Source organism: Malania oleifera, chromosome 5, assembly GCF_029873635.1.
Source record: "Malania oleifera isolate guangnan ecotype guangnan chromosome 5, ASM2987363v1, whole genome shotgun sequence".
In the NCBI taxonomy this organism is placed as follows: domain Eukaryota; kingdom Viridiplantae; phylum Streptophyta; class Magnoliopsida; order Santalales; family Ximeniaceae; genus Malania; species Malania oleifera.
The window spans coordinates 90,299,168-90,316,757 of NC_080421.1; the positions used below are offsets into that span (position 1 = coordinate 90,299,168).

At 42.2% G+C, this 17,590-nt stretch overlaps 1 protein-coding gene across 1 annotated transcript in view; it reads left to right on the plus strand.

Moving 5' to 3' along the window:
• Positions 1-16,314, plus strand: part of LOC131156040 (uncharacterized) — a 22,390-nt gene extending 6,076 nt beyond the window's left edge. Inside the window, exons 4-6 of the mRNA XM_058109490.1 lie at positions 222-848; positions 1,616-1,702; positions 16,025-16,314. Coding sequence (XP_057965473.1) covers positions 222-848; positions 1,616-1,702; positions 16,025-16,030 — 720 coding nt within the window. The 3' untranslated portion in view covers positions 16,031-16,314. The remainder of the gene's footprint in view (positions 1-221; positions 849-1,615; positions 1,703-16,024) is intronic.
• The last annotated feature ends 1,276 nt before the right edge of the window (positions 16,315-17,590 follow it).

The window sequence follows — 17,590 nt, forward strand, 5'->3', positions numbered from 1 at the left end:
CCAAGCTCCCTTCAGGGATTACTGATATATTTTTGTGAGGAGTTAGAGTGGGTGGCAGGGGATGGGATGGGATGGCTCCCGACTCCTCCCTTCAGAAGTTTTATATTATCAGCTGTCCCAAACTCAAATCCTTGCCAAATGGGTTGCACGCTCTCAGGTTCCTCCACTCATTCGAGTTAGATGGATGCCGTAATCTGGAGTCCCTTCCCCAAGGAAGGTAGCCCACAACCCTGAGATCACTTACAATCAAAGGATGTGAGAAACTGGAGGAACTGCACAACCCCATCCACCATTTTACATCTCTTGATGTGCCGTCTATAGAGTCTTCGCCTGGCATCTTCTCCTCTCTGCGAACACCTTATCAGCACAGCAGCAGGGAGTATCATTCTTCTTTTTTCCCCACCAACCTCGAAACACTTGTCCTTGGAAACACTACCGTCCCCTTTCTTGACAGTAAGCTCCTCGCCCAGTACTTGTGTTTCCACCGTCTCACCTCTCTCACAGATTTGCGCATTGGGGGGCCAGGCTGTGAGGATCTGCTGCTGTCGTTGTTCTCTGACAAAGCTGCTACTACGGTGTTGCTCACCTCTCTGCGCTACCTGGTCATCTACGATTACCCAAATCTAGAAAAACTATCTTCCAAACCATTTCAAAACCTCAAAATCTCTCTTGAAATCCTTGAATTCAGCTTCTGCCCTAAACTCAAATCCATTCCCCTCCATTTGCTGCCTCCCTCACTTCTCAGGTTGGGGATCTACAGTTGTCCTCTGCTAAGAACACAACTCGCCAAGCCGAAAGCACGACTTTGGTACAAGATTAGGGACATTCCACGTGTCATTCTGGATGAGGTATGTAAATGTAATTTCCTTCCCAAACTTAAACATTTATTTTTTTCAAATTTCTTTCTCCATTTCTATTCCAAATATTCATTGAGCTCCACAGTGGGATTTTAAATAATTATTAATCTTGTTTCCAATAGAATTGTAGTGGTAAAATTTTAAAGTTATGACAAAAAGTTCTGCACATATTATTATTATTATTATGAATTTGTGAATGATTGATATATTCTAGTTGTAGTACCTGACAGCCAGTGGGGGGTGGCTCTCATGTATAACACGTTTGAAATTTATTTATTTATATATTTTATAAGATTTAATTTTTTAAGATTAATCCTGTAATCATGACATAATAGGGGAGTACTGATATAAAAATATGTCTCAATTTTTCGCTACATTCGTATAAGGAAAAATACACCTTACTATTATTTTCAAAGAATTTTCATGTTTTGGAACTTATTTAAGATATATTTTTGAAAAAAAAATATCTCTCAATAAAAGTGGCTAAATGATTTAAGGATGGATATGACAAAATAAAAATAATTGAGAATTTTTGTTTAGGATTCATAATAAAATAACTCATTTGCTGATCATGGATTTTGAGCTTGGATCCGTTTCGATAAAATTTAATATAATTTTAAATTACATTTTTTTGAAATTCACGCATTCAAATCCAAAATATAGCCTTGCAAGGTAGGGGTAGGCATGAAAAATTGAAAATTCGAACTCAACTGCAAAATGGAACTGATAAATCAGTTAAATCCTTTAACTCTTGTCAGGAACTAGTATACCGACCACATGTCGAGGAGCAGTATGGGATGGATTTTTACGAGCAGCACGGGATGGATTATTTCGGCTGGTTACAGGTTAATTTTGTAAAAATTTTTAGGTTTTCATAGTTCTTGGAATGTTTATGTCTTTTTATCAAACTCATACATAGAATGTCTTCTATCTTTATGATATGCCCAAAACAATCTAGCTAATGAGGGCAGGTCAACGCCTATCTCGCACCTTCTCTGGGTCTGACATCCTGACGAGTGATTAGCTCCAATCTAATAAAGAGGAGGAGAGATCCACGCCAACAGCCTTAATAACCGAGTAGTAATAGGTGCACGTACTTATTGCTAGAGAGCGCTCCACGCTCCCGTGCATAAAATTCGAGCCAAACTTGCGGGTCCTTCGAGCCCTATAAAAGGGCTTTGGAGAAAAAAGGCAATGGTAAAATGTTTAAGTCATCAACACGGATATACTGTTGCATTTCGCCTCTCTAAAAGCCTTCTCTTACTAAGGCATGGATTTCTTTCCTCTCTTTCAGGGTCAAACGGGCAGTCGCAGGGGCACCCTGCCTATTTTACCCCGCAACAGTTGGTGCCGTCTGTGGGAACCTGCTTTTAGGAGGTGATAATATCTTACTCTCGACTTTCGACATTCTAGCAATGTCGACCTCACGCAGTTCTACTTCCATCCCTGCTACAAAAGAACCATCCCAGTCCATCCAATCCACGCCCGCAGAGTCATCGGGTGTCAGTTGGGAGGAGTTCCTCGCTTTCTAAAAGGAAATGAAGGACATACTCAACCAACTCTTACGACAAAAGAGTCAAGAAGGGCACGTCCTCCACCAACCGCAAGAGAATCCCAGTGCAGACAAGCAAGCTAACAAACCAGTGGAGAACGAGGAGAAAACTTACCCCAACAAGAAGTTAGAAGAGTGCCAACACGTGGACATCAACCAACAAAGATCCACGGAACTGAAGAAAGAATCAAGAGGATAGCTCATATAGAGAAGATGATGAAGAGGGCAAGAACCCAAACCCTACTATGGGGAAGCATCATAAGGTCCTCAGAGGCGCCATTCAACAAGAAATCATGGAGGTCCATGCCCAGTTAGATTAAAGATCGTCCGCCTTTGAAGATACGAGGTTTTTGCTAACACAAGTGACACCTAGATAATTTTAAATGTTGATGCAGTTGCAAGGGGGCTCTAGACGCCATCATGTGTCGAGGTTTTACAAAACCACCTAAGGGTCTGCAGAGACTGGTATCGAACTCTTCGACCCGATCCATGGTTCCTTCCAAAGAGATGGAACAAAGGTTCACGGCACTCCTAGTAGCCGGAGAGTGCTTAAACAACGAGCCATCTCATGAGTATGGCGCAAGTGGGAGCAGGAGACTTTAAAGAACTTCATGCATCGATTAACACAGGGACCCTAGAAATCCACAACTAGAATGGTTGGTGGCTTTGGTGCTTCAAAACGGCTCTCCAACTCGGAAGCTTCTTATACTCCCTAGGGAAAAAGCCGCTGGTGGATATGGGGGAGCTAATGATTTGAGCAGAGAAATACATAAACCTGGAGGAGATGATGGATACGAGAGGAAGTCGCATAGAGCGGAAAAGGAAAAACAATAGCAGAGAATCAGGAGACTCCTATAGATTCGTAAAAAGGCATGAGACTAGTACGCTGCAATCGGGCCCAAAGATGAGAGGACAGCACAATAAGTTCTCCACCTACACACCCCTGAATGTACCGCACTCGGAGTTACTGATGCAGATCAGAAAGAAAGATTACATCTCATGGCTTGAACTTATGCGAACGCCTCTACACAAGCAGAACATGTCCAAGTTCTACGCATTCCATAGGGATCATGGCCACGACACAGAAGAATGCATTCAGTTGAAGAAAGAAATCGAAGTCCTAATAAGAAGAGGACACCTATCAAAGTTTGTAAAGAGAGAAGATCCCGCACGGGAACCTCTCGAGCAGAGGAGGCATGGCGCAAAAGAAAAAGAAGAGCAGGTCATAGGGGAGATCGCGGTGATCTTCGGAGGATCCGCTAGTGGAGGAGATAGCGGGAGTGCCCGCAAAAGATATGCTAAACAGGTGCTATCAATGGAGAAGGGGGAAACCAGTAGCAAACGAAACAAAAAAGATGACATCATAACCTTTGACAGCGGAGACGAAGAAGGGGTGCAGCAGCCACATGATGATGCCCTGGTGCTCTCCCTACTTATAGCCAATTACATGGTTAGACGCATATTGATAGACAATGGGAGCTCGGCTAACATCATGTTCTAGTCGGTCCTGGTCGGGATGAAGATCGGCAAGGAACGATTCAAACCAATCTCGACCCCCCTCGTAGGATTCAGGGGAGACGTTGTTCACCCCTTGGGAATAATCACGTCACCGGTGACAATAGGGACGAACCCGCAACAAGTCACGATGTTGACTGAATTCCTTGTGGTTGACCGACTTTTGGTGTACAATGTCATCTTATGTCGCCCTTTCCTTAACGCAGTTCGGGCTATAACGTCAACATGTCACCTTAAAATCAAATTCCCTACACCACAAGGGATAGGATTTGCCAAGGGAGATTAGGCCGCTGCTCGGAGTTTCTATGTAATGGCCCTGAAAGGGAAGATGGAAGCTAGAGAAACTCTAACGGTGGAAGATCTGGAAGCAAGGGGAGAATATCCCCAAATTAGTACAGTAGATGAAGACATCAGACATATACCCCTGAAGGACCACTAGGAGAGAAGTGTACAGATCGGAAGTTACCTGCCCAACACCCTGACAGCGGAGCTGAGTTAATTGTTGGATGAATTTGCTGATTTGTTCGCTTAATCAGCCGCAGATATGCCCGGCATTGACCCCATAGTCGTAGAGCACAAGCTGTAGGTCGATCCCAATCACCGACTTGTGAAACAGAAAAAAAAGGAGCTTCGCGATGGAGCGGATCAAAATAATCGACGAGGAAGTGACGAAATTGTTGCAGGCCAACTTCATCCGAGAAGTAGACTACCCGGAGTGGCTGAGCAACGTGATTCTAGTAAGGAAGCCGAACGGAAAATGGCGCACTTGCATAGACTTCACGGACTTGAATAAAGCGTGCCCAAAGGACAGCTTCCCTCTTCCTTGAATCGACCAGCTAGTGGATTCGACCTCAGGGCACGAGCTTGTCAGTTTCATGGATGCTTACTCAGGGTACAACCAAATCCCTATGAGTAGAGCTGATGAGGAAAAAACTTCTTTTATCACCAAAAGAGGCTTATATTGTTATCGGGTGATGCCCTTCAGCTTAAAAAATGCAGGGGCCGCATATTAGAGATTGGTGAATAAGATTTTTAAAGACCAGCTCGAAAAAACAATGGAAGCATACGTAGACAATATGTTGGTAAAAAGCATGGAAGCAGGGCAACATTGTAAAGACTTGAGGGAAACGTTCGAGCTCCTTCGCTAGTACCACATGAAGCTGAACCCATCGAAGTGTGTATTTGGCGTTTTTGCAGGAAAGTTCCTGAGCTTTATGGTGACTCATAGAGGTATAGAAACAAACCCGGATAAAATACGAGCACTGCTGGAAATGGAAGCTCCAAGGACTAAAAAGGAGATCTAAGTTCTGACTGGGAGGATAGCCTCCCTCAGCAGGTTTGTCTCCTGCTCAGGGGACAAAGGCTTACCTTTCTTCAGAGCACTACCGAAGAAAGGCGGATTCGAATAGAGGAGCAGGCCAAAGCCTTCGAACAGCTTAAGCAATACCTCGGATCCCCTCCTCTCTTGACAAAGGCAAAGAATGGGGAAGACCTCTATCTATATATACCATCCACGGAAAATGCCGTCAGCTCGGTCCTGGTCCGAGAAGAAGGCAGGAAGCATCAGCCCATATATTACACTAGCAAAGTGTTAAGTGGAGTCGAAAAGAACTATTGCATGGTGGAAAAAGCCGCCTTCTCCATCATCTGTGCAGCACGAAAATTAAGGCCCTATTTTCAAGCCCACAAGGTAGTTGTGTTAACAAACCTACCAATGAGACAAATTCTACAGCGGCCGGAGAGTTCGGGAAGGATGACGAAGTGGTCAATCGAATTAAGTGAGTTCGACATACAGTATCAACCAAGGCCTAGGTACTCGCTGATTTTACAGTAGAAAGGCTCCCCGAGTCATCCACTAAGTCGGACATATGGACACTGCATGTTGATGGGTCCTCTAACGCTGCTGGAGGGGGAGCTGGATTCATCCTTTCAGCCTCGGACGGCAGTGAAACTCTTTTCGCACTAAAGTTGGAGTTCATAGCAACCAACAATGAGGTGGAGTATGAAGCTTTGTTAGCAGGCCTACGCCTAGCAGAAGCATTAGGGGTGGCGCAGATCAAAGTATTGAATGATTCCCAGCTGGTGGTAGAGCAACTGAAAGGAGAATTTGAGGCTAGGGATCAAAGAATGAAGAAATACCTCGTTAAGGCCTGAGAATACACAGAAGCATTCGTTCAGTTCGACATAGAACACGTACCAAGGGCAGAGAACAAAAAGGCGGACGCAGTTGCGAAATTGGCCTCAGCAACTAGTTCGGAATGGAAAGACGCTATTTATCTTGAACGAATAGGGAAACCCTTATACAAGGGGGATAGAATTAACTCAGTAGAGTCCGAAATCAGCAAGGACAATTGAAGAGCGTCTCTATTCCAATACCTTCAGGACGGATCCTTACCAGAGGACAATAACGAAGCTCTAAAGGTGAGGAGGAAAGCTGCAAGATATACGTTGATGGGCCGGGAGCTCTACAGGCGATCCTTAACACTACCCTACCTTCGATGTCTAAGCAACGAGAAAGGGGAGTACATACTATGGGAAATCCACGAAGTAGTTTGCGGAAACCACCTTGCCAGTAGGACTCTAGCCCACAAGGCTATGCGACATGGATTTTACTAGCCCACAATGAAGAAGGATGTGGTCGAGTTCGTCAAAAGATGCGACAGATGTCAAAGATGCGCAGTAGTACCATACATACCCTTTAATCTACTCTCCCCTCTAACCAGCCCCTGCCCTTTCGCACAGTGGGGGATAGACATCCTCGGACCTCTACCACAGATGACTGGCCAGAAAAATTTTTTGTTGGTAGCAATAGATTATTTCACTAAGTGGGTAGAGGTCGAACCTCTAGCCACCATAACAGAGCGGAACATTACGCTCTTTGTGTGGACAACAGTGGTTTGCCGTTTCGGAATCCCTTAGGCAATAGTTACGGACCATGGGAGGCAGCTTGACAACAAACGCTTCAAAAAGTTCTATTCGGACCTATCTATTAAGCTTGTCTTCGCATCAGTGGCGCACCCTCGGAGCAATGGACAGGTAGAGAACATGAATCGAACGATACTGCACGGGTTGAGGACGCGACTCGAATCTATGCAAGGTAGATGGGTAGAGGAACTCCCCTCACTTATATGGGCATACCACACCACCAAGAGGGCGGCAACAGGGGAAACACCTTTTATGCTCGCCTTCGGCACAGAAGCGGTCATCCCAGCAGAGGTAGGGATACCCTCCTGGCGAAGGCAGTACTTCAGCGAGTAGACCAACAACGAAGAGCTTAGATCAGAAATAGACTTATTGGAAGAGAGACAGGACCAGGCGAGTCTAAAAGTTGTAGCATACCAGCAGAAAGTAGCTAAGTACTACAACAAACGAGTCAAACTACGAAATTTCCAGCCGGGAGACTTAGTCCTAAGGAAGACGTGGAACAACCCTTCCGAGTCAGGGTCGCACAAGTTAAAGCCCAACTGGGAGGGCCCATACAGAGTCACAGCCGAGATAAAGCCAGGGACATACAAGTTGGAAGATGCAGGGGGGAAAGAGATTAAGAACACATGGAACTCAGAAATGTTAAAAAAATATTATTCTTTAAAAGCGCTTCTTGCAGTGCTGTAATAAAAGTATCAATTACAATAGTTGTACTACGTCAATAAAGTTTGAAAAATTACAAGTTCATTTCCTACAGACTAGTTTGCTTTACTTCCCTCTCCAGCTTCCTCCTCCTCTCCTTCCTCATCCTCGTCCAGATTTTCGGCGGATTCAGGACTCTCATTGCCATAACCATGTGAGCTCACACCATCCAGCAGAAGCTCAGGGTGTTTGGTTTTGACTTGGTCCCGGCACCTCTTAAATCCCACCCGATATGCTTTGGAAGTATCAATGACGAATTGGTTGGAGTCCTTGTACTCCTTTACTGCAGTTCGGGAGGCAGTAGCAGCAGCGGCAGCTTCCCTGGCAGGCAACTCTTCCCTATGAAGGCGCTCAATCTCGACTTGCAGAGCCCGCTCACGGACTTCGGCCTCGCGCAATTCGTTCTGAGCAACAACGTACTTCTCACTAGAGTCCAAGGTCTGCCGGTACATCTCGGTAACCTTCTCCTCCTGGGCCAGGGCCATTGTCGCCAGCTGAGGAAGAACAAAAAAAAAAAAAAAAAAACACAGTACAGTCAACAAAACTATGTATTAAGGGGAGAAGAATAAAGCTAGTTGAAGAATATACACCTGGTATGAGGTGTGGCGGATCTTCGCGGAAAGAGCGTCAGGAAGAGTGCATTGGGCCTGCACAAAATCCTCAGCGTGCATCGCCCGACGGAGAGCAGAGGCAGAAAGGGTCGGCTCGTGAAAAATCGCTTCAGTAAGAGGCTGAGGGATCAGAGGAGGAGCAACGTTGATCTCTTCCTGATGAACACCTGAATCACCTATAGCAGGTGCATCCCTTTGGGAAGATTCCCCCTCAATCTCCCTTCTCTTCTTCCTACTCCTGCTCACCCTTTGCTTTCTAGCTTACCCCATGAGGGATTCATATCTAGTGAAGTCCATATCTGCAAGTATAAAGAGAAAAGGAGTTAACACTAATAATAGAGATAATATCCGAACACATACATATAGAAATCAGAGGCAAGGAGAGACTTGAGGAAACGGGGCTGATCCCCCACTGAACGAGGACACGCTCTTGGAGCAGCTCCTCATGAGGGATAATACCCTGCTCGCCAAGGGCTCGAAGCTCTTTCAAAATGGCCTGCTCGTCTGGTGAAAGCCTTGGAAGAAGGTGGCGCACCCGAACTACAAAGGAAAATGGACGAAAGGAAAAAGTTGAGTCAGCAGATAACCTACTGGTAGCCCTGCAGAAGAAGGTGGAGAAGGGAGAGACCACGTTACCATCAAAAGGAGAAGACCAGACCAAAGAGCCCTTGTAGTTCAACTCCCCCGAAGCAAAGAAGTAACGAGACTTCCAGTTGTGTATGGAAGAGCTGCTCGGCGAAAAAAGTTTATAGCCTGGTAGGGAGTTGAAATAGTACAGCTTCTTCTCTACAGAATGTGTTCGCATTTGGAAACAACTCCTAAAGAGAGGAACTGTTGGCTGGTGGCCAAGGCGGAGCAGAAGGACGACAAAAAAAGTGAGCGAGAGATAGAAGTTTGGAACAAGCTGGGAAGGTGCTATCTGATAGAAACGTAATACACTAGAGACAAAGGGGGAAAAAGGAAGCCTGAGACCCAAATCTAAATAATCTGTGTAGAGGCAGAGCTCTTCGGAACCTGGATCAAGGGCTGACTCGGAAACGGAGGGTAACCTAACAGTAATACCTTGTGGTATAGCAAAGAAGTAACGAACATTCTGTAAGTCGGAAGGAGTGAGGCCACAACGGGCATTCCTCACCGTTGTAAGAACTCGTGAAGGCTGTGAAGAAGACTCCATGAGGGGAAACAAAGCGTGAATGAGACAATACCCTTACCAACGGATCAAACGGGCAAGCACCAACAAAAACAAAGAAGAAAAGATGCCCAAGCAGATCAAAACAGTAAAATTCTGCACACAAACAGTAAGGTCGTCTTACAAAAAAAGATCAAACACACAAAGTTAACGCAAGAACAGCGAAGAACATGAAGAACAACAAAACAAACATATAGTAGAGAGGGGGAGCATACCTACGACAGATGGAAGACCCCGTGGATTGAAGAGGAGAAAAGAATGAAGGAGCTCTCTACTCAGAAGATGTGTGGAGAATGAAGGAGTCTCCTGGCCTTTATAAAGAGAGGATGTCACGAATCCCTGAGGCGGGAATCTCAAAATTTCTCGTCTGTAAAAAAAGATTGCGTCTTGAGGTGAAAAAAGACACAGATAATCCCGTAAACCCACAGAAGATCTCTGACATATGCACACCGTGACTTCCCGAGGACAAATGACGCCTTAGAAAGACTACGTCGCCTCGGAAACAATGTCAGACAAGGAACCATAAATGAGAACATTTCATCCGACCCACTTCCCAAGGTATGGTACATTCAAAACATGCATTTATCAATCTTTCGCAGGAAAAGAAGGATGTGACAACGCCTCGGGAAAATGAGTAGACGAAACACCTAATAAAGGAGCACGACTCACTAAGCATGACACATCTGTGGCTGAGGGGATGCTACCAAGCGTGGCCCTAAAAACAGCCCAACAGATGAGCACGACTCATTAGGTCTGCAAACCCAAACGACGAGCACGACTCGTAAGGCCAGAAACGGCCTAACAGATGAGCACGACTCATCAGCCTTATAGGCCTAAACGACGAGCACGACTCATCAGGTCTACAGACCCAAACGATGAGCACGACTCGTAAGGCCAGAAACGGCCTAACAGATGAGCACGACTCATCAGCCTTATAGGCCCAAAAGACGAGCATGACTCGTAAGGCCAAAGACAGCCCAGCAGATGAGCACGACTCATCAGGCATTGAGGCCTAAATGACGAGCACGACTCGTAAGGACAAAAATAGCCAAACAGATAAGCGCGGCTCAGACAACTCGTCTAATTTCCCTCCGTGGGACAGGTCGGCCAATTTCCCTCCATGAAGCAGGTCGACCAACTTTCCTTCAGTGGGCAGATTAGACAGGTCAGCAAATTTCCCTTCGTGGAGTAGGTCAGATAGTTCGACCAATTTCCATCCATGGGATAAGTCGGCCAACTTCCCTTTATGAAGCAGGTCGGCCAACTTCCCTTCATGGAGCAGGTTAGATAGTTCGATCAATTTCCCTCAATGGGACAGGTCTTGCAAATACCCTTCATGGAGTAGGTCAGACAGGTCGGACAAATTCGCTTCATGGAGCAAGTCAAACAGCTCGGCCAATTTCCCTCTGTGGTGGTCGGCCAATTTCCCTTCATAAAGCAGGTCGACCAACTTTCCTTCAGGGGGCAGATTAAATAGATCGGCCAACTTCCATTCATGGAGCAGGTTAGACAGTTCGGCTAATTTTCCTCCATTGGACAAGTCGACCACATTCCCTTCATAGAGCAGGTTAGACAGGTCGGCCAACTTCCTTTCACCGAGCGGATCAGACAGGTCGTCCAAACTTCACTCCATGAAAAAGGCTGAACAGGTCGGCAAATTTTCCTTAATGGAGCAGGTCAGACAGCTCGACCAATTTCCCTCCATGGCACAGGTCGGCCACATCCGCTTCATAGAGCAGGTCGGATAGGTCGGTCAATTTCCTTTCATGGAGCAGATCAGACAGGTCGTCCAAGCTTCACTCCATGAAAAAGGTCGAACAGTTCGGCAAATTTCCCTTCATGTTGCAGGTCGGACAGCTCGGCACGAGCAGCTTGGCAAAACAGCTCGGCACGAGCAGCCAGGCAAAACAGCTTGACATGAGTAGCCCGGCAAAACAGTTTGGCACGAGCAGTTCGGCAAAACAGCGTGGCACGAGGAGCTCCGCAAAATAGCTTGGCACGAACAGCTCGGCATGAGGAGCTCGGAAAAACAGCTCGGTCCGAGCAGTTCGACAAAACAGCTCGGCATGAGCAGCTCGGTAAAACAGCTCAACACGATCAACTTGGCAAAACAGCTTGGCATGAACAGCTCGGCAAAATAGCTCGGCACTAGGAGCTCGGCAAAACAGCTCGGCCAGAGCAATTCGGAAAAACAGCTCAGCACGAGAAGCTCGGTAAAATAGCTCAGCACGATCAGCTCGGCAAAACAACTTCGCATGAGTAGTTCGACAAACCTGCTTGGCACGAGGAGTTTGGCAAACCAGCTCGGCATGAGCAGCTCGGTAAAATAGCTCGGCACGATCAGCTAGGCAAAATAGCTCGACACGAGCAGTTCGATAAAATAGCTCAGCACGATCAGCTCGAAAAAATAGCTCGGCACGAGGAGCTCGGCAAAACAGCTCGGTATAGGTAGCTCGGCAAAATAGCTCGGCACGAGGAGCTCGGCAAAACAGCTCGGCATGAGCAACTCAACAACTCATCCCATGCAAAAAGAAGAAGAAGAAGAAAAAGAAGAATAGAAACACGATGGAGCATTAAACCTTATAAGGGGAAAAATGCAGACAAAATCATTATTCAAAATTCTATCCAGAAATTTGAAACTGAGGGGGGGACAACTGATATACCCAAAACAATTTAGCTAATGAAGGCAGGTCAACGCCTATCTCGCACCTTCTCTGGGTCTGACATCCTGACGAGTGATTAGCTCCAATCTAATAAAGAGGAGGAGAGATCCACGCCAACAGCCTTAATAACCGAGTAATAGGTGCACGTACTTATTGCTAGAGAGCGATCCACGCTCCCGTGCAATAAATTCGAGCCAACTTGCGGTCAATTCGAGCCCCTATAAAAAGGGATTTGGAGAAAAGGCAATGGTAAGTCATTCAACACGATTATACTGTTGCATTTAGCCTCTCTAAAAGCATTCCTCTTACTTAGGCATTGGAGTGATCCCCCGGAGTACACCCCGAGTCCTCCAAGCCTTTCTTTTCCTCCTCTTTCAGGTCAACGGGAGTCGAAGGAGCATCCCTGCTATTTTTACCCGCAACACTTTATTTATAATATCACATCTAAATGATGTTATAAATAACCTAACTTATTGCAATATTGTAGCATAGATCAATATGTCATTCATGTGTGGGTTAGGCCTACAATCTCCACCCTTTTTTTCCTTAATCTTTTATGATTTTTCATAAGATGAGATATTTTTCGATCTTCTCTTTTATGTGGACAAAAGTATTCAATGATTATATTGTTGGGAAGTGATCCAACAAGCAACAATCGCACAAGCAAAATTACGCAACACAAATACGAGACCAGATTTACGTGGTTCGGTCTACTGTGACCTATGTCCACGAAAGAGCACAAAATCCACTATAACCACCGGGAGAATTATACAAGGAGAAGGAGGAGGCTACTGCCCTCAACTCCTCTCTCACTCTCACTACAAGGATTCACTCTACCTCACACACAGCACACCACACCTCTCTGCAACACACATCTTTCTGCACTCTCACAATGCAGCGCTCTGCACGCACACAACACAGCCCTCTGCTGCACTCAAACTGCTGCCACTCACCACACTTGCCACACACAATTACACACATATATATATACACAAATGGGAGGGTGAAGAAGTCAAATAAGGCAGCTGCAATTCAACATGGTAGGTAGATTGTTGGTGGCCATCTATCTCCAACTTCAACAATTGCGACTGGGTGGTGCAGCTGCCGACACCCATACGAGCCACACATCCTAACATATATTTTGATATGTTACGAGTTTTGGGGTTTGAATTTTGGGAACAAATATGAGATAGGATGAGAGAGGAATACTTCATATTATTTAGTTTAGTAATAAAACTCAAATGAACAAAAAAATTAGATACTTTTCAAAATACTGACGTGATATTTTTTTTGTTAATGGTAAATATGGTGTTTAATACCATTTTATTTTGTTATTTGATACCATTTTATTTTGCAAATTAAGATACAATTAATAATATACCTACGTGCTTATCATGATATTTTATTACTTTTACCAGTATACTCCACTTGACCATTTGTTTTAAGAAACTAAAAATCAAGTAAAATTACTGAATAGTCAGAAAATTTTAGTTATTCTATCTTGAATTACATAGTTACTTAGGACAAGGGACACCTTATTGTGCTTCTCATCGCTAAATACCTAATATAATAACATGGATATTTTAAAATATTTTATTAATTTAATCGACTCATTTATAATGTCATATTGAATAATTTTTTAGAAGTTCCAAATGAGAATACTAAAATGTAATTTTTATGCAACAATATTATCTTGCCATATGAATATATATATATATATATATATATATATATGAAAGGATTTTATTCTCATACAATAAAATAAAGTTATCTCATATTAGTAATAGAGAAATTAAATTGAGCAATGCATTATTCTTGTATAAGACATCACTTTTAATAGAATGCTCATTTGCTCCCGTAAATTAATAGTGCCCTAAAAGAGATTTGGATATCATTGTTTATGGTGAAAAAGTGTTAAAAATTAAACATATATATATTGACAAATTAAAGTGTTAACTTACAAGTTAATAATTTTTTGCTATATTGTTTTAAGTATCTAAATGTTTATTATTGACAAATTAAAGTATATTTTACTAGTTACTATATATAATATGGAAGATGTTGGCAGTCAATATTTTTGTGACTTGTCGTCAAGGCCATTTTTTCGACCATCAAGTGGTGATGGATCTCTATTTGTGATGCATAATTTCATTCATGACTTGGCACTATATGTTGGCGCGATTTGTCAACTAAGAAATAAATCAGAGAGATTATAGGAGTAGTCATAACCGTAAAATCTCGAGATTAACCATGATTATAATTCCTAAAATCTGTATCATGATTTTTAGCATGACTATAGCCAAGGATAGGGTTGTTTATCTCTCTATATATATTTGTACAATGCTTCTGTAAATAGATGAAAAACAAAGATAGAGAATTTGACACGATATATTGTAGGAAAACTTTATTTTAATATAGAAGATAATGAAAAAAGTGAGATAAATAAGGCTCGCTATGTTTCATACATTCCAGAGAATTGTGTCTGAAGTTAAAATGCTTATTAGCATTAAGTCTGAGTGGTGAGGAAATTTTTGAATTACCAGACGGAATTGGTGATTTGAAGCATCTAGGAAACCTTAACCTTTCTTGCACTCATATTAAGAAGATGTCCAAATCAGTAAGCAAACTCTGCAATCTACAAAGTTGATATTGAGAAACTGTTTGTACTTTTGGAGATTTCCGTCAGAGATGTGGAAGTAAATCAACTTGCATTATCTTGACACTAGTGGTGCAAATAAAATTGAAGGCATGCCTTTTCAGGTGGGTGCATTGAGGAGCTTGGGGACATAGATTTTATTGTCGGGGAAAAATACATTGGGTTTGGGGGGATAGGAGAGTTGAGGAATTTATTGCATCTTAAGGGAGAACTTTGTACATCTAGGTTGAGGAATGTAACAAATGCCGAGGAAGCAAAGGAGGCTAATTTAGTTAATAAGGAGGGCTTATCTGCATTAGAGCTACAGTGGAATACTGGCAGTGAATCGCTAGACTCAAGTGCTGAATTTGACATATTGGAGGCTCTACGGCCTCATCAACAGCTGGAATAATTGACCATCGACGGGTACATGGGTGATGGATTTCCGAATTGGATGAAAGATGCATCATTCTTAAATATGAGGGTAGTAAGATTAGAGAATTGTGCATTGTTGCCATCGCTGGGGAAACCACTGGTGCTTAAGGAACTTACTATTATAGGGATGAAAGCAGTAAAGAGAGTGGGGGCAGGGGGGTCATGTAGTATCTTCTCATGCTCATCCATGGCAGCCTTTCAGTTACTGCAGAATGGGAGGTTTGGGAAGGGAATGCTATAATGCCCCAAAATACAGTTTTAAATTACATTTTATTGAAATTCACACATCCAAATCCAAAACAAGAAAATCAAAAATTCTATCGGACGGTCTAGGGCATTCTCAACCCGAAAAGGCTAGTTCATGGGATGAGGTTTTCACTCACACTTAATAAGTGACCCAGTCCCATCCACATTTTCCGATGTGGGATAACCCCAACAATCTCCCCCTCACGCATCCGGCTCCAGATCGGCGGCACCACATACCAAGCATTCCGGGGAGAATGTTGAACTATGGCTCTGATACCAGTGTTGGACGGTCCAAGGCCTTCTCAATCTCAAAAGTTAGCTCATGGGGTGAGACTTTTCCTTACACATAATAAGTGACCCAGTCCCATCCACATTTTTCGATGTGGGATAACCCCAACAAATTCAAATTAAGCGGCAAAATCAAACTGATAAATCAGTTAATCCTTTTATTCTTGTCTTGGACTGTAAGGGAACATGCTATCAACACTATTAATTAACCATTACTCTTGTTCCTAAATTGCACTCCAAAACCTTTTAATTTGCGAGTCAAGTCTCAATGTTTTCTATGTATTTCATCAATTCAGTCTCCATCTCTCCTCAAACCCCGTGTTTGATATAGTAGAAAAACTTATATTATTATTCGATTGATGCTAACAATATATTTTTATTTTATTTTTTATTTTGGAATTTGCAGGCTTGAAAGGTAGCCGCTGGGGAGAAGCAACTGGAAGGTTATGGTGGGAAGAAACTGGAAGGGGATGATGGAGGGTATGCTTTCTGGGATGCAAGTATTATATATGTGCAAGCTTTGTTTTCACATGCACAGGTTCTGGTGTTAAAAAACAACTCCTGGGCAATTTGGAAAATGTGCTCTGCATTGCTATCCAGTGCTTGGGAGGCAGCATCATGAGTATGACAATCTAAACCTTTTTTGTAATTTTCATGAACTGCTTGATTTCCATAAAAATGGGTTCACAATGCCCAAACATTTTCAAGACATTTATGCATTTGATGCTGTGAATGGCTGATAACCATATAATGATTTTTGCATTAGTTAAGGATCTTCTGTCCTGTCTTGTTGGTGATTATTTTCTTGCCAAATCCTCATTTTTTCTTGGTTGCCAAACAACTACTTTGGACACTGCTCTGCATGAGTATTCATGCCTGGGTGGGCCTTAGTATGAAGAAACTGGAAATGTATCTACTGGTTTGAACCCTGAGCCATTCATTTTTGCAATTGAAGAAACCTTGGTATGATGATTACAATGTCATAGGAGGACTAGGAGGAATAATTATTATTATTATTGTTATTATTTTTAAGTTTTTCAAGGAATTATAAAAAAAATTAGCTTATTTTCTAATTTTCAGGACTCTTATCAAAAGGGTAGGAAAAAAAACAAACTTTGTTTAGATGTGCAAAATAATTTCTTCAAGAAGTTAGAAATGAAAAATAAATATATTTCCAAAAGAAAACAATGCCAATTATCAAAATCTTTTATTATTGTTTCATACAAATATTGTAAAAAGAAAAAATTATTTCTCATAACTAGATAAGTCCATTACACTTTTTCTTTTTCAAATATTTTAAAATTATCTATGCAATATTTATCCCTCCTAAAATGACATTTTGGTATCAAATACCTTGCAAAATAATTTTTTCATTCTAAACTAATTTTTTTATATAATGCTTAAATTAATTTTACGACACCCTAAATTAATTTCTTTCACAGGTTTCTTTTTAAAATTTTTTACCATGATCAAAACAAGCCATTAAATAGATCCAAACAAATTTTATTTTTCCAAACAAAAATTGATAAGTTCTACTTGCTCTAAGCTGATTTTTAGTTTAAATTTAGGAATGAAACTTTTATATTAGAAGTTTCGAATCATAGAAAAGGTTAAAAAGAATATAGGATAGGTTATCTTGTATTGTTTTAGTTAAATAAAAAAGGAAATGTATTAACGTGTAAATTGATAAATAAATGATAAAATGAATTTCTATAAAATTATTTTATTATTACTTTAACATTAGAGGTAAAACTTTTATAATTAATTAATATTATAGTATTTAATTTTAGGTTAGTAAATCAAAGATAAAAGGTGAATTGAGATATAATTAAATAAGTGCATAAAAAAAGAGAATGCATTTTACAGATGAGAGTGCATTTTGGTTCAATAAATTAATCAATTAAAACCAATCCATCCACATCTCTTATTTCATCAATGCTTGCATTATTAAATTTTCGCTTCTCCATTGTTT